This window comes from Toxorhynchites rutilus, chromosome 1 (assembly GCF_029784135.1).
Source record: "Toxorhynchites rutilus septentrionalis strain SRP chromosome 1, ASM2978413v1, whole genome shotgun sequence".
In the NCBI taxonomy this organism is placed as follows: domain Eukaryota; kingdom Metazoa; phylum Arthropoda; class Insecta; order Diptera; family Culicidae; genus Toxorhynchites; species Toxorhynchites rutilus.
The window spans coordinates 106,581,203-106,599,545 of record NC_073744.1 but is presented as its reverse complement, the minus strand read 5'-3'; the positions used below and the strand labels follow the sequence as shown (position 1 = coordinate 106,599,545).

The 18,343-nt window shown below is 40.3% G+C and overlaps 1 protein-coding gene and 1 pseudogene across 1 annotated transcript; one reads left to right on the top strand and one right to left on the bottom strand.

Annotated features, from left to right (window-relative positions):
- The first annotated feature begins 1,723 nt into the window (after positions 1-1,723).
- On the top strand, positions 1,724-5,959 carry LOC129761279 (uncharacterized protein K02A2.6-like). Its single transcript, XM_055758991.1, has 3 exons — positions 1,724-2,572; positions 2,646-3,227; positions 3,332-5,959. The coding sequence occupies exons 1-3, from the start codon at positions 1,724-1,726 to the stop codon at positions 5,957-5,959; spliced, it is 4,059 nt and encodes a 1,352-aa protein (XP_055614966.1).
- A 540-nt stretch (positions 5,960-6,499) lies between these two features.
- Positions 6,500-17,617, bottom strand: LOC129761278 (uncharacterized; annotated as a pseudogene).
- Positions 17,618-18,343: the final 726 nt, after the last annotated feature.

Genomic DNA, 18,343 nt, shown 5'->3' with positions numbered 1-18,343 from the left:
ATTTTCTTTCAAACCGTAAACCCGTGTGGTTGTACGGCATCGGCATCGTGGACGTAACAGAGGAGGACAAGTTAAGGGAAAGGCAAAGTTTCACTCGAACCGTGCAGGTCTCCAGTTCCCTGTTGGTCGCATTCACTGATTGCTCCGCAAGGGTAACTAGGCCGAACGGATTGGTGCCGGAGCACCAGTATACCTAACAGCGATTATAGAGTTTCGGCCGTCGGAGTGCTCGAGTTGGCTTGCAAAGCTGCTCACGACAATCAGAAAACCCGCATCAAGAACAGAGCAACTTCGGTTCGGCGCTCATCAAGGCAACAATTAGTTTCAGTGAGTGGAGAAGTGTTTCTCCGGCACGTCGCATTAAATGTAATTTACTGAACAACATGTCACAAGCTGGATGGGAAGAAATTTTCCAACTGTGAAAGCTGTGGCGAGTGGCAAACGCAATAGCTAAACAGGAAGGTATTACCAAACAAGATGGGAAATCGAGTGATAACAAAAACACAACACCAAAGGTTCTTTTCAGAACCATCAACATATTCATAAAGAGTAAACAGTAAACTAATCCATTTTTCAGGTAGATAGGTGGGTATTCACGTATTCAAAATAAAACAATATATTTAAAATATATATTTAACAAAAGCTGTCCCCTTTGTATTGTCCTACGTCACTCCGGTTATGTCCCCGACATTACCCACCCGTCTTTTTTGATTGCGTGTCGTCATTGTTCCGCGTTAAACGACATCCTGGGCAATATAGTATATGGGTTATGGATGGAGCCCGTATCCACTGCCACAAAGCAATAATAGAGTACTTACGATCATTGGGAATTATTGTGATCTTTCTGCCAGCGTATGCTCCGTTCTATAATCCTATAGAGTACGTGTTTGGATATCTCAAAAAACACTTGAAGAAAACATATAGTTACGCACCAGTCCCATCTAATTTGCGCCAACATCAAACCAAGCCAAGCCAAGCCAAGCTACCCTTAGGAGACGCCACCATCAAGCCACGCCATCGTCATGGCACGCATCGATCAAGCCACGCCATCATAACCAATACCAAGCCGTATCATCACGCACGCATACACCAAGCCACGCCGTTATCACCGACACACCACCACCAACCCGCCCAGAGTAAAAAGAACAAGGAAAGCAAGCTTAGGAAAAGAAGTAGGGATAAAGCTAGGATCAGGCTTAATTGTAAACGCGATCGGACAAGTCGAATAAAGGATAGTTATCCTAAACGAGTGTTTTATTTTCTTTATTATTTCTTTTTGGATGATTCACCTTAAGTGAATCTTGTAATTATATGTTGAGAATAGCTCTATGTTGGGAACATGGACATCCCTAACAACCGGTATCAACATCAACACTGCTGAGCTCACTGGTGGCAGCTAAGCTGTCACCCGTAGATGCGCGCAACAGCATAATAAAGGAGTGCAAGTCCGTCATCGTTCAATGTATATAGTATGTTTTTAGTCCGTTCAGTAATATAGTTTTAATTTGTTATGTTTACGTTCGTGCGTGCTTATTTGTACATCATGTACACGGCCACCCCGAAACCGCGAATGTAAAAGTGGCGACGAGGAAAACGGAAAAAAATGAGAACATTTTGCGTGAGTGAGTGAGGGTTTTTCACTATAGGAAAGAGGAGGAAAATTCCCGACGACGGTATGTTTTCGCCCTTTTTGAAGCAGAAAGAGCAGATGTTTCGAGCGGTGATGTCGGCCATCAATGTTCAGGTGCCGACGAACCCGGAGCAGATTCTTGATTCACTGGCGAGCAATATCATCGAATTCCGGTACGATCCGGATCAACACATCACATTTGCTGGATGGTACGTGCGATACCAGGATTTGTTTGCGAAAGATGCCGTTCGACTCGACGATGAAGCAAAGGTGAGATTGCTGCTGAGAAAACTGGGGCCGTCAGAGCACGAGCGATATACCAGCTATATCCTACCGAAAAGCCCCAACGAAGTGAAGTTCGACGACACGGTGAGTAAGCTGAAGAGTTTATTCGGCATCCCAGAATCCGTGATCAGCAAACGGTATCGGTGCTTGCAAGTCACGAAGCAAGCCACCAAAGACTACAAAACGTGCGCATGTCGGGTGAACAAGCTGTGTGTCGAATTTGAACTGGGGAAGCTTTCGGAGGACCAGTTCAAATGCCTCGTGTTTGTATGTGGACTGAAGGCAGAAAGCGATGCGGAAGTCAGGACCAGGTTGCTGAGCAGAATCGAGGAGCGGAACGACATTACGTTGGAGCAGATTTCCGATGAATGTCAACGTCTTCTGAACCTTAGGCACGATACGGCGATGATAGAGGCAGCGTCTTCGTCGACAGCAGTGCAGGCGGTTAGACGAAAGCAGTTCGATGGGAAGCATTCCCGCGCAGGACGGGGATCGCCAGAGTCAAGATCTTCAAATCAGCGGGGTGCCGCTCCAGCAGCGCCTTGTTGGAACTGTGGTGCAATGCATTATTCGAGAGACTGTCCTTTCATCAGACATCGGTGCAAAGATTGCGGTCAAGTGGGCCACAAAGATGGGTACTGCGGTAGTGCCAAGAAGGTGAGGGCAAGGCAAGCGCCACCCATCCAAGCTGATGGTAACGAGAAGCGTGCAAGTAAAGAACGTTCGAAAGCGAAAGAGATTTGTGAAGGCGGAAGTAAACGGCCGGCAGATCATTCTTCAACTCGCCACTGCCTCGAACATCAGCGTCATTTCCGAGCAGACATGGAGGCAGATTGGAATGCCAACAACAGGCCCTGCGAAAGTCCAAGCTGCCACAGCCTCGGGCAAGCCCTTGAAGCTACAATTCGAATGCTTATGTGAAGTTGTGATCAAGGGGGAGAGGCGTCATGGTCGATTCTTTGTGGTTAAGCAGAAACTCAATCTGCTTGGACTGGATCTAATCGACACGTTCAACCTCGGATCGTTGCCTATGGATCAGTTTTGTAATCAAATCAACATCTATCCAACATCAATCAGCGCGCTCCAAGCAGCTTTTCCAACGGTATTCAGCGACGATCCAGGCTTGTGCTCGAAGGTGAAGGTGAAGTTCACGTTGAAGGAAGGTAAATCCCCAGTGTTTCGACCGAAGCGACCAATGGCTTATGCCGTGTGCAACACAGTCGACACAGAGTTGGATCGACTTGAACGAGCCAACATCATTACACTGGTCGATTTCTCGGAGTGGGCAGCCCCAATCGTCGTTGTTCGCAAGGCAAGTGGCGCGATCCGTATATGTGGGGACTACTCTACAGGCCTCAATGACGCTCTGCAGCCGCATCAGTACCCACTTCCTCTGCCGCAGGATATTTTCGCTAGGCTGGCGAACTGCAACGTCTACAGTCAGATCGACTCTCAGATGCGTTCTTGCAGGTGGAGGTGGACGAAAGTTGTCGCGAGTTGCTCACAATCAACACACATCGAGGTCTTTATCGGTACAATAAGCTTCCACCAGGTGTCAAGGCGGCACCTGGAGCTTTTCAGCAGCTCGTAGATACGATGCTGGCTGGACTAAGCTGCACGTCTGGATATCTCGATGATGTTCTCGTTGGCGGGGTCGACGAAGCGGATCATTGGCGCAATCTTCAAGCCGTCCTTCGTCGAATCCAGGAGTTCGGATTCACCATTAAAGCGGAAAAGTGCTCGTTCGCTCAACATCAGATCAAATATCTGGGACATCTCATCGACGGGCAAGGTCTGCGTCCGGATCCGGCAAAAGTCGAAGCAATCTGCAACATGCCGGCCCCAAAAGATGTCACTGGAGTTCGATCGTTTCTGGGAGCGATAAATTACTACGGGAAGTTCGTCCCGAGTATGCGTACGCTGCGATATCCGCTAGATGAGCTCCTGAAAACCGACAAGAAGTTCGTCTGGTCAGCGGAGTGCGACAAGGCCTTCTCCACGTTCAAGCAGATTCTCACCTCAGATTTGCTTCTGACGCACTATAACCCACAACGCGAGATAGTGATAGCAGCGGATGCGTCATCGGTTGGAGTTGGAGCGACCAACAGCCACAAGTTTCCAGATGGGTCGATGGAAGTTGTTCAACACGCTTCCAGAGCACTAACAGCCGCTGAACAAGCCTACAGTCAGCCAGATCGTGAAGGACTGGCGATTATCTTCGCTGTTACCAAGTTCCACAAGATGTTGTTTGGTCGGAAGTTCACACTGCAAACCGATCACGCTCCACTTCTTCGGATCTTCGGTTCGAAAAACGGCATCCCAGTTTACACGGCAAACCGGCTACAACGTTGGGCACTCCAGTTACTGTTATACGACTTCAATATCGTCTACATAAACACATCGAAATTTGGTAACGCCGATATTCTGTCACGGTTGATCAATCAACACGTCAAGCCGGAAGAAGATTTTGTAGTAGCCAGCATCATAACTGAAAACGACGTAAGATCAATTGCATTAGATGCAGTTACCGCTCTTCCTCTCAATTTCAGAACAATACAGCACGCCACCCGTTCCGATCCTGTTCTTAGCAATGTCTATCGTTTCGTCCAGCAAGGATGGCCGCAGTCAAAAACGGCCATTCGAGATCGTTCACTTCAGCAGTTCTTCGATCGAAGTGGTTCACTGTCTACGGTTCGAGGGTGCGTGATGTTTGCTGAACGTTTAGTGATCCCGAGCGAGTTTCGGGCGCGTTGCCTACAACATCTTCATCGAGGTCATCCTGGCATCCAGCGCATGAAGGCGATCGCGCGCAGCTTCGTCTACTGGCCGTCGATCGATTCGGATATCGCTGCGCATGTCAAAGCGTGTCGTAACTGCGCAGCTGCAGCCAAGAGTCCACCCAAAGTACCGCCGCTGTCGTGGCCCAAGTCAACGCATCCGTGGCAGCGCGTTCACATTGACTACGCAGGGCCTATCGAAGGAGACTATTTCTTGCTCAGCGTCGATTCATATTCCAAGTGGGTCGAAATCATCAGAACGAAGTCGATCACAGCCTCTGCAACGATCGGAATTCTACAAAGTCTCTTCGCTCGCCTCGGTATGCTAGAAACGCTTGTAAGCGACAACGGTACGCAATTCACTAGTGCCGAGTTTGCACAGTTTTGTCTTGAGAACGGTGTCGACCACGTGACAACCGCACCGTTTAATCCGCAATCCAACGGGCAAGCTGAACGGTTCGTAGACACATTCAAGCAAGCGATCAAGAAGATTCGAGAGGGGAGAGGACCAATCCAGAACGCTTTGGACACTTTTCTGTTGACTTATCGAACAACACCAAACGTGTCAGCACCAGGAGGCAAATCTCCGTCCGAAGTTATGTTTGGGCGCAGAATTCGTACCAGTTTGGACTTACTTCGTCCACCAGCTGTTCGGGAAACAATTAGTGAAACTGTTCCGAGGTCGTTCAAGAAAGGTGATGCGATCTACGCCAAGGTGTACTCCAAGAACTCATGGAGATGGGCACCAGGGGTCATTCTAGAGCGGGTTGGACAGGTGATGTTCAACGTGTGGATTGAGAGTAGTTCGCATATCAACCAGCTTCGAAGCCGAACAGAATCTGGCGCCAAAACTTCTAGCTCGATGCCTTCCAAGGTGGATACATGTCAGTTGTCTCTGGACATCTTGCAGCGAGCATGGAACCTGCACAAGCCGAGCCAAACACAATCAACGGGTCCGTCTACACCACCAGTACCATTGCCATCAACGCCGTTCATGCTCACAACTCCGGCTGAACATTCAACATCATTGAAGAGCTTGCCATCCACGCCAACTTCACCCAGCTTAGTCTGGGTTACACCAGAATCAACAACAGATAGTCAGCCTTCTTCCACCAAGCCTACATCCAAATCTGTAGTTCCTTTGTCCCCTGCAACGACTGCTCTATCATCCAGACCTACTGAAGTGGAAACAGCTGTACAGGTATATCGTCGCTCTTCACGTCTGCGAAAACCACCGATAAAGTTTGACCCGTACCAGCTGTATTAAGAGGAGAGATGTTGGGAACATGGACATCCCTAACAACCGGTATCAACATCAACACTGCTGAGCTCACTGGTGGCAGCTAAGCTGTCACCCGTAGATGCGCGCAACAGCATAATAAAGGAGTGCAAGTTCGTCATCGTTCAATGTATATAGTATGTTTTTAGTCCGTTCAGTAATATAGTTTTAATTTGTTATGTTTACGTTCGTGCGTGTTTTATTTGTACATCATGTACACGGCCACCCCGAAACCGCGAATGTAAAACTCTAAAAATTTGACTATTACCATATGTGAAGCTTTGAAACATTTTAAAAATTATGATTACGTGAAATTTTTTGCAAAATGTGGGTATCTTCACGGTGGCATATTTGACCCAAGCATTGGTTTGGGCCAAGACATGAAAACGTTTGGGTTTGAAATTTAATGTTACTGCCATTTACGGTACGGTTGATCTGTTTGCTTGATGATACTCAATAAAGAAATAAAATAAACCTTTGAAATGTGCATTTTACTTATTCATATGATCACAGGTGATCCACAGGTGATCACAGGTGATCCACATCAACGCAATCTGTAACGGATTGAGCCAACTCTACTGAAAACCCGTTCTCTCTAGCAGATACTGAGCTGTTCATAGCAGTAAGCATTGTATCATATTCATTTTGTTTTTTCCTCAAGCATTGTAATTCGTTGGCCCATCACGGATGCTATGTTCATCAATTGACGATGATCGTCTTTCAGGTCTTGCAAGACCCTGACATATGCCTGGTTTACAGTGGATGCTACTTGAAAATACAATCTCGCCTTTTCCAAAAGGACGTCACTGTGGACAGGAACTGTACTGAAAAGTCCAATGATATGCTGTGGTGCTGCAAATTCAGTTAGCCCAACATCCCCAATTCACATCGTCGGCACTCAAATATTTGCCATGCCGTTTTTTCAAGTCTTCCTTTATATCATTCAGAGATCGAACCGATTCTGCACCTGCCCGGTCCACTGTTTTCGAACGTAGGAGTTGGCTTTCGACTTGATTCCACTTGTGAAGCGTTGACACCGGGGTTGGGTTCTTGGAGTCACTTTTGTCAGGAAGAGTTGTATCTGAAAATGCATTGTTTGGAATTGTATATTTAATTTTTCGTTCAATATTATTGTTGTCCTTTACCTTCAGAGGTTGAGCTCCAAGACGAGTCCTCGGTATCTAGGCCACCGCCTTCCTCGCCGCCTTCGGATACGACGCTTACGACGGACTTTTTTCATTTCCGTTGTACAAAAAGAAGCAAACCTTGAAACAAACTCTTTTCAGCAACTCAATGTGTTGATCGAAAAGTAAATTAAAACTACCCTACTTTGAGCAGGGGGAGTGTAGAAATATATATATATATATATATATATATATATATATATATATATATATATTATATATATATATATATATATATATATATATATATATATATATATTGTTTACACTTTGAGTCAAAGTTCGACCACCTTCCTACCACAGAATGTAAACATCTGAATCAATTTTTTGGATTACACGGATGGCGACAGATATAATATATGAAAAATTTATATAAAAGCTAGACTACTATAAACAAAAAAAAGTTGTTGGCGACTGCAAACTCTATTTCATTGTAACAAATTAGGACAGCAGTGAGAAAATGAATATGACCATTTATTTTTTCTTCCTCTCAAAACAACCAAATTAAAAAAAGTGAAGCTGAAAAGCCTTTTCCTAATCAATTCAAATCGACTGTTGGTAGGATAATCAATTTTTAAATAAATTAGGAGATTTTTAGAATAAGGGCGATAAAATGTGTATGAAAGGAAATTATGCACCTAGAAGAAAGTAGTACGATCTAATTCTTCTCATGCTTCAAGAATGTAATTCACAGACTGAATTAATTTAGCAGAGAAATTTAAACCCGGCATCAAAATATGAATCAAAGAAGGGATAATTATTATTTAACAATATTCCGTCAATTCTGGGAAGACTGCTTATTCTGTTTAGAAAGACACAATCATATCTCCCGTACTTTAATTGTATGGACAGGGAAAAATGGGGAAATGTACTTATCGATAATTTGAATAGGTGTGATTCTAACTTTACATATACACTTTGAAGTGGGATTTTAACAAAATGTAAAATGTTGAGGCATATTTGTCTACAGCCAATTTATAACAAGAATGTGTCCATCAATCGCAATAATAGCTTTTGAATGTACCGAAGGGCTGGAAAACCAGGAATGAATTCTTGTAAGGACATGTATGCCCCAATACTTACTTAACAGTTCATGAGTAACTGAAATGTGGGATTATCGAGAATAAAAATGTAAACAAAGTAGCGCTATAAAAGCGAAGAAGAATCATGGGACCTCCAACAATAAAGATTGAAATGAAGAAAACTAAATATTGAAGAAGATGAAAGATTAAAGATTAAAAGAATATGAAAGATTAAAGATTAAAGAATTAATGAGGGGGAGATATATTCAGCAAGAATGATGAAAATAAACATATTGCACCAAGAAATTTTTAAATGAAGCTGTACAAGCTCATCAACAATGATCGATAAGACTTTCGGGGAAGCTTTAAGGAGATATGACCATTTTTGTTTCCATTTAGAATTGGGGAATTACAGAGTTGAGGGAGTATGTTTTATTTTAATTACAACCGAAAAAAAAAATCATTTAAGTTCCTATGACTGAAAAGTAAAAATCAAAAATCAAATACATTTATCTAATTATTACATTATTGTATAATCTGCTTGCAATAACCTCTTCAAGATTATTTCAAGCTGTACAAGTAAGGGGGATGAAGCGGCCCTAATCGCTTCAGACATCATTATAGAGACGCTTGGAGAATGCTTCGCTCCATTTTTCCATATTTCATTTTAACACGCGCGTTGTTGTCAATTTACAAAAGTACATCCACCTTGGAGATGAACGGCCCTGTTGTTAATTTTTGTTTCCGCGTATGCTAAATTTGCCCTAGTTTAATTGTGTTGCTCTTTACACAATCGCGTGCAGAGTCAGCACGAGGAAGCGCGCGCCAAATTTTGTATTAGTAAATAAGAAAACAAGAATTGTAAACATGACGAATAATAAAAGCATTCGGGGCAGTCAAGCTCGGGGATTAGTACTCAGAATTTCTACCGCGCCGGGCGCGTTCAATTTTTCCTCCGAAAGGTCCATGATTTGGTATCAAGCCAGTGCCGAAGACGGTCGGTTCACTGGGGGAATCCGCTTTGTAAAAAGATGTAAGTCGGTGGTATTTTTTGCCCACTGAGTTGTGTTTCCCTAACACGAACTTCAAAATTAATGTACCTGCAAATATACATGCAAGTCGGGGGTATTTTTTGGTGTTAAGTAGAGATGTCTAAATTTTTCGTTTATTCGATTATCGATTAATCGTGGGGCCAAATAATCGATTCATTCGAATAATTGTCTTTCAGAATTCGATTAATCGAGCGAATATTTATTTCTTGTAATCGAGATGAACAGACATTTATAATAAAAAAAATTATGCAGAATATGCAGAATAGTAGTTTTTGAATGGTAATTCAGTAGATTGATAAATTTACCATTTCGTGATTTTTTTGCGGGCGATTGAAAAAAGAGCACATCATGCAAATGATGCAAAATATTTTAATTGCACCAACATACAATTTTTTGTGTTCAAAACTACCTGTTCTTCGAATGTTGTTGAAATAGCAGATTCATTTGAAAATTTCTACTTGGTCCCTATAACTACTAGTTCAAAAGAAGTATTTTTGTAGAATCATTGACCACTAGTATTTTTCTTAGCACTCTGAATTTGAATACTACCACTTTAGTACGGGAGATTAGATCACATCCTTCTATTCCGCTATTTACTCCTGCAGACGCTGAATTCTTCTCCCCAGTCTCCTCCACCATCAGGGAATTATTTTTATGCTTCAACCGTGGTTTAGCATAATCGATGAATTTCGACAAACAAAGTTTAAATTTTGCACTGTATTTTTTGAAAAAAATAGTTTCCTTTTTCATTAATCGCGATTACTGTGATAATTATTCGATGTATTCATATTTTGATTTTTCATTATTCGATACAAAATTACTCGGATAAAATTGCAGATATTCGATTATTTGAATTAATCGAACGATTAACCGACGTCTCTAGTGTTGAGTACTTTTATATTTTTTGTCGTTGTGCAGACCGGAATATATTTCCCTAAAACGTACTTTTAAACTGAGAAGCCAGGGAAAATCGTCATTTCAGATACTAGAGGTGAATGAACTTTCGCGGTTTGAGAACCGTTTGATCGTTTGACAATTCTTCCGTTCACATATTTTGGTGTCCCGGGCATCATGTCAAACGTAAAAGGAGTTCATCAAATTTATTTGTAACGAAGAACATAATCTATTACAAAAATTTCCATGCATTCTAAAACAATATTCGAAGTGGTAAACAAGTGGATTGCATAATATAATTGTGTAGGGATGCGGTCGTGTCCTAGATACAACTTCTTACATTTTTTTTTCTTTAATAACGATTTTTATTCGCCAACCAATCAGAGCAAAGCGCGAAATCACCCATGACAGTGCGAAACAAATAGAACTCTCCAAGCTTTTGCTGCGAAAATCGCGTTGCTTTGACAGGAGACGCTACATACATCAGAGAGGTGGAACAAGATATGCTAGATAAAAGGAAAGATATATATTGAAATGAATGTTCAGCTATATACATATGAACCGCTTCAATAAGTGAGAGCTAAGTCGATCAACTAATGCAAACATATTGCTGCATAATCATAATTATTTTTACATATTTTTGTTAATATCCTATTGAATTAGCTAGTTTTTCAATTATTAATTATCTGAAATACTTGCATACACACTTCTAACGATATAATCTTGTTCCACCAATCTAGTACGATCTTGTCCATAACGAAAATGGCAGTGTGATTAGAGGGATGCAGGTTTGACAGACAGATTATGACAGATTATCGCGCAATACCGCGCACCATTGTAAAGAGCTTCTCTGAAAAATGTCGCGCGTGAGTATATCGCAGACGATTAAAAACCTGCATTGTAAAGGAAGCATAATCAAAATAAACGCATGACTGACGAACGAGGGGTTCAGTTGGCGCTCCTTCGTGTTGTCACCAACAAGCAACATTACAAAGAAGCTCAGCTTTCGGTTTTTGACACTTCTGGAAAGAAGCTTATGCGAAAAAGGTATCGAATTGGATACAACATCGTTTAATGAAACAACCCAATATTGTAGCTTGCAATAAATATCAGCAAAAGGCGATTATCTTCCAACATCAGAGGAAGCTCGCCATCCGTGTAATCCAAAAAATTGATTCAGATGTTTACATTCTGTGGTAGGAAGGTGGTCGAACTTTGACTCAAAGTGTAAACAATATATATATATATATATATATATATATATATATATATATGATGCCCGGGACACCAAAATATGTGAACGGAAGAATTGTCAAACGATCAAACGGTTCTCAAACCGCGAAAGTTCATTCACCTCTAGTATCTGAAAAGACGATTTTCCCTGGCTTCTCAGTTTAAAAGTACGTTTTAGGGAAATATATTCCGGTCTGCACAACGACAAGCGAGTGCAAATGTACTCAACACTAGAGACGTCGGTTAATCGTTCGATTAATTCAAATAATCGAATATCTGCAATTTTATCCGAGTAATTTTGTATCGAATAATGAAAAATCAAGATATGAATACATCGAATAATTATCACAGTAATCGCGATTAATGAAAAAGGAAACTATTTTTTTCAAAAAATACAGTGCAAAATTTAAACTTTGTTTGTCGAAATTCATCGATTATGCTAAACCACTTACGGTTGAAGCATAAAAATAATTCCCTGATGGTGGAGGAGACTGGGGAGAAGAATTCAGCGTCTGCAGGAGTAAATAGTGGAATAGAAGGATGTGATCTAATCTCCCGTACTAAAGTGGTAGTATTCAAATTCAGAGTGCCAAGGAAAATACTAGTGGTCAATGATTCTACAAAAATACTTCTTTTGAACTAGTAGTTATAGGGACCAAATAGAAATTTTCAAATGAATCTGCTATTTCAACAACATTCGAAGAACAGGTAGTTTTGAACACAAAAAATTGTATGTTGTTGCAATTAAAATATTTTGCATCATTTGCATGATGTGCTCTTTTTTCAATCGCCCGCAAAAAAATCACGAAATGGTAAATTTATCAATCTACTGAATTACCATTCAAAAACTACTATTCTGCATATTCTGCATAATTTTTTTTATTATAAATGTCTGTTCATCTCGATTACAAGAAATAAATATTCGCTCGATTAATCGAATTCTGAAAGACAATTATTCGAATGAATCGATTATTTGGCCCCACGATTAATCGATAATCGAATAAACGAAAAATTTAGACATCTCTACTTAACACCAAAAAATACCCCCGACTTGCATGTATATTTGCAGGTACATTAATTTTGATGTTCGTGTTAGGGAAACACAACTCAGTGGGCAAAAAAAACAGGAAGTGGGTTATATCTATGGTAAAACCGCAAGCGTGACGTAGGACTATCGTTGATTTAGAGATCATTTGTTTGAAGTTGAATCTGAATTCATTCTGAATGAATGAATATTTGGAGAACTTCGAAAACGAGAGCGTTACGTTGGAGCCACAAGGTTTTATTTCCGTATCCAATATTGGATACGGAAATATCCTACTGATGGGGAAGAATAATCTTCAGAAGCTATCCTGTTAATTGCGATTGATTGAAAAATCACAAAACCAAATGTATTTGGTCACAGTGTTTCATGGATAGAAAACATTAAAATAAACTCTTTCACATGAATGTAATTTTAAATTCCCAGAGGAACTGGCAGATTATTTTCAGTAACGATTAGATATTACCACATTTTCCTCGATACTGGAAGACCACCAGTGGTTAATGCTAACTCGATAACCATCTGTTAATAGCACTTGATTGAAACATATTTGGTCACAGTGTTACATGGATAGAAAACATTCAATTAAACTCTTTCACATGAATATATTTTGAAAATTCCCAGAGGAACTGGCAGATTATTTTCAGTAACGATTAGATATTTCCACATTTTCCTCGATACTGGAAGCCCACCAGTGGTTAATGCCAACTCGATAACCACCTGTTAATAGCACTTGATTGAAACATATTTGGTCACAGTGTAACATGGATAGAAAACATTCAATTAAACTCTTTCACATGAATATATTTTGAAAATTCCCAAAGGAACTGGCAGATTATATTCAGTAACGATTAGATATTTCCACATTTTCCTCGATACTGGAAGCCCACCAGTGGTTAATGCCAACTCGATAACCATCTGTTAACAGCACTTGATTGAAACATATTTGGTCACAGTGTAACATGGATAGAAAACATTCAATTAAACTCTTTCACATGAATATATATTGAAAATTCCCAGAGGAACTGGCAGATTATTTTCCAGCAATGATTGAACTTTCCGGAACTTTCCCGATGCTGAATGGCATCCTAACGGAAAGAGTTCTGCGCGTGTATGTGTCGATCCTTCGCCGTCCACCTCCTCCAGCACGTTAGGCAACGATGTTGTCTTGTCGATGTCCTCACGAAAAATGAATGTGTCTCACCACCAGAATATCGCTTAAGTATGCTTTTTGTGTGTGATTGAATCGAGAGAAGGTGTGGTTTACGATGGCAATTTGGAAGGCAAACTAGAGGGGAATGAACTCTCTGAGCTCGGAACTTTCGGCGACTGAGCAATAATCGATTGCGGGCGCATACAATATTGGATACGGAAATATCCTACTGATGGGGAAGAATAATCTTCTGAAGCTATCCTGTTAATTGCGATTGATTGAAAAACCACAAAACCAAATGTATATGGTCACAGTGTTACATGGATAGAAAACATTCAATTAAACTCTTTCACATGAATATATTTTGAAAATTCCCAAAGGAACTGGCAGATTATTTTCAGTAACGATTAGTTATTTCCACATTTTCCTCGATACTGGAAGCCCACCAGTGGTTAATGCCAACTCGATAACCACCTGTTAATAGCACTTGATTGAAACATATTTGGTCACAGTGTAACATGGATAGAAAACATTCAATTAAACTCTTTCACATGAATATATTTTGAAAATTCCCAAAGGAACTGGCAGATTATATTCAGTAACGATTAGATATTTCCACATTTTCCTCGATACTGGAAGCCCACCAGTGGTTAATGCCAACTCGATAACCACCTGTTAATAGCACTTGATTGAAACATATTTGGTCACAGTGTAACATGGATAGAAAACTTCAATTAAACTCTTTCACATGAATATATTTTGAAAATTCCCAAAGGAACTGCCAGATTATTTTTCAGCAATGATTAGATCTTTCCGGAACTTTCTCGATGCTGAATGGCATCCTAACGGAAAGAGTTCTGCGCGTGTATGTGTCGATCCTTCGCCGTCCACCTCCTCCAGCACGTTAGGCAACGATGTTGTCTTGTCGATGTCCTCACGAAAAATGAATGTGTCTCACCACCAGAATATCGCTTAAGTATGCTTTTTGTGTGTGATTGAATCGAGAGAAGGTGTGGTTTACGATGGCAATTTGGAAGGCAAACTAGAGGGGAATGAACTCTCTGAGCTTGGAACTTTCGGCGACTGAGCAATAATCGATTGCGGGCGCATACAATATTGGATACGGAAATATCCTACTGATGGGGAAGAATAATCTTCTCAAGCTATCCTGTTAATTGCGATTGATTGAAAAACCACAAAACCAAATGTATTTGGTCACAGTGTTACATGGATAGAAAACATTCAATTAAACTCTTTCACATGAATATATTTTGAAAATTCCCAAAGGAACTGGCAGATTATTTTCAGTAACGATTAGATATTTCCACATTTTCCTCGATACTGGAAGCCCACCAGTGGTTAATGCCAACTCGATAACCACCTGTTAATAGCACTTGATTGAAACATATTTGGTCACAGTGTTATTTGGATAGAAAACATTCAATTAAACTCTTTCACATGAATATATTTTGAAAATTCCCAAAGGAACTGGCAGATTATTTTCAGTAACGATTAGATATTTCCACATTTTCCTCGATACTGGAAGCCCACCAGTGGTTAATGCCAACTCGATAACCACCTGTTAATAGCCGCGCGTGTATGTGTGTGTAGCGATGTCTTCCCAGGGAACCGTTTGTGGCATCACTCTCCTCCTGATAGATTCCCTTCTGGCCTAGGGTGCACAAACAGGCTCTTGGTGACACCGTTCATCCGCGCTTTCATGATAAATAAAGAGCTTCACCGCAACAGCGACAACATGCTCCAATCGCTGTTCAATTAGAACTGAGTGGATTTCCGAGCGCCGCTCGCTTATATACCGATTGGTGATTTCAATAGCCTGTTTTGAAAGCAATTTTAAGACCATTGAAACAAGTTTTTGGATCAAAAAGTAACAAGTATATAACGCGTAGACATTTTATCTTTCGAATGAAGTGTTCATCATACCATTTCGTTCAGTTGTTTAGGAGCTATTAACGCTCAAAATCTCGGTCTCCGGCGTAACGCTTTCGTTTTCGAAACTTTGATTTTACACCCCGGTATAGAAATGAAAGACGTAGTCCTACGTCAAGATACCCCCGACTTACATCTTTTTACAAAGCGGATTCCCCCAGTGAACCGACCGTCTTCGGCACTGGCTTGATACCAAATCATGGACCTTTCGGAGGAAAAATTGAACACGCCCGGCGCGGTAGAAATTCTGAGTACTAATCCCCGAGCTTGACTGCCCCGAATGCTTTTATTATTCGTCATGTTTACAATTCTTGTTTTCTTATTTACTAATACAAAATTTGGCGCGCGCTTCCTCGTGCTGACTCTGCACGCGATTGTGTAAAGAGCAACACAATTAAACTAGGGCAAATTTAGCATACGCGGAAACAAAAATTAACAACAGGGCCGTTCATCTCCAAGGTGGATGTACTTTTGTAAATTGACAACAACGCGCGTGTTAAAATGAAATATGGAAAAATGGAGCGAAGCATTCTCCAAGCGTCTCTATAATGATGTCTGAAGCGATTAGGGCCGCTTCATCCCCCTTACTTGTACAGCTTGAAATAATCTTGAAGAGGTTATTGCAAGCAGATTATACAATAATGTAATAATTAGATAAATGTATTTGATTTTTGATTTTTACTTTTCAGTCATAGGAACTTAAATGATTTTTTTTTCGGTTGTAATTAAAATAAAACATACTCCCTCAACTCTGTAATTCCCCAATTCTAAATGGAAACAAAAATGGTCATATCTCCTTAAAGCTTCCCCGAAAGTCTTATCGATCATTGTTGATGAGCTTGTACAGCTTCATTTAAAAATTTCTTGGTGCAATATGTTTATTTTCATCATTCTTGCTGAATATATCTCCCCCTCATTAATTCTTTAATCTTTAATCTTTCATATTCTTTTAATCTTTAATCTTTCATCTTCTTCAATATTTAGTTTTCTTCATTTCAATCTTTATTGTTGGAGGTCCCATGATTCTTCTTCGCTTTTATAGCGCTACTTTGTTTACATTTTTATTCTCGATAATCCCACATTTCAGTTACTCATGAACTGTTAAGTAAGTATTGGGGCATACATGTCCTTACAAGAATTCATTCCTGGTTTTCCAGCCCTTCGGTACATTCAAAAGCTATTATTGCGATTGATGGACACATTCTTGTTATAAATTGGCTGTAGACAAATATGCCTCAACATTTTACATTTTGTTAAAATCCCACTTCAAAGTGTGTATGTAAAGTTAGAATCACACCTATTCAAATTATCGATAAGTACATTTCCCCATTTTTCCCTGTCCATACAATTAAAGTACGGGAGATATGATTGTGTCTTTCTAAACAGAATAAGCAGTCTTCCCAGAATTGACGGAATATTGTTAAATAATAATTATCCCTTCTTTGATTCATATTTTGATGCCGGGTTTAAATTTCTCTGCTAAATTAATTCAGTCTGTGAATTACATTCTTGAAGCATGAGAAGAATTAGATCGTACTACTTTCTTCTAGGTGCATAATTTCCTTTCATACACATTTTATCGCCCTTATTCTAAAAATCTCCTAATTTATTTAAAAATTGATTATCCTACCAACAGTCGATTTGAATTGATTAGGAAAAGGCTTTTCGGCTTCACTTTTTTTTTTAATTTGGTTGTTTTGAGAGGAAGAAAAAATAAATGGTCATATTCATTTTCTCACTGCTGTCCTAATTTGTTACAATGAAATAGAGTTTGCAGTCGCCAACAACTTTTTTTTGTTTATAGTAGTCTAGCTTTTATATAAATTTTTCATATATTATATCTGTTTTTCCACTTTGAACCAACGATTTGCAAGGTTTAAATCGGTCTCACATTTGCTCTTCCGAGTACTGACGTTTGTTCCCGTCTTCCTCCTTTGACCAACGGATAGTTTACCACATTCGATCCGATGTAGATAGACAGTGAAAACATGAATCGTGAATCAAACTTCTCAGCAGACAACGATGGCTCAACCAAATGAACTTCTCCAACCGACTCTGTGCGGGAATCATTTTTCTTCAACATGTTTTCCACTTTGCTGTACATGCTCGACAGCATATCCTTATTGTTCGATCGATCCGAAACAAGCGATTCATTACCGGAACCTTTCGGAGGAAAAATTGAACGCGCCCGGCGCGGTAGAAATTCTGAGTTCTAATCCCCGAGCTTGACTGCCTCGAATGCTTTTATTATTCGTCATGTTTACAATTCTTGTTTTCTTATTTACTAATACAAAATTTGGCGCGCGCTAAATTCACGGGCGCGCGCTTCAAATGGCTTTATTATTTGTTATGTTTACAATTCTTGTTTTCTTATTTACTAATACAAATTTTCCTAGTGCTGACTCTGCACGCGATTGTGTAAAGAGCAACACAATTAAACTAGGGCAAATTTAGCATACGCAGAAACAAAAATTAACAACAGGGCCGTTCATCTCCAAGGTGGATGTACTTTTGTAAATTGACAACAACGCGCGTGTTAAAATGAAATATGGAAAAATGGAGCGAAGCATTCTCCAAGCGTCTCTATAATGATGTCTGAAGCGATTAGGGCCGCTTCACCAGGCACATTGATTTAGAAGTCTGTGTTAGGGAAACACAACTTGGCGGAAACAAAAATACCCCCGACTTACATGTATATTCGCAGAGCGTATTTCCTCAGGTACATCGATTTTGATGTCTGTGTTGGGGAAACCGTAAATCGGGCCAATCAAAACTTGACAGTTAAGGCGTTTAAATAACGCTTGATATTTTACAGTTATTCAATTGTTCATCTAATGGAAAA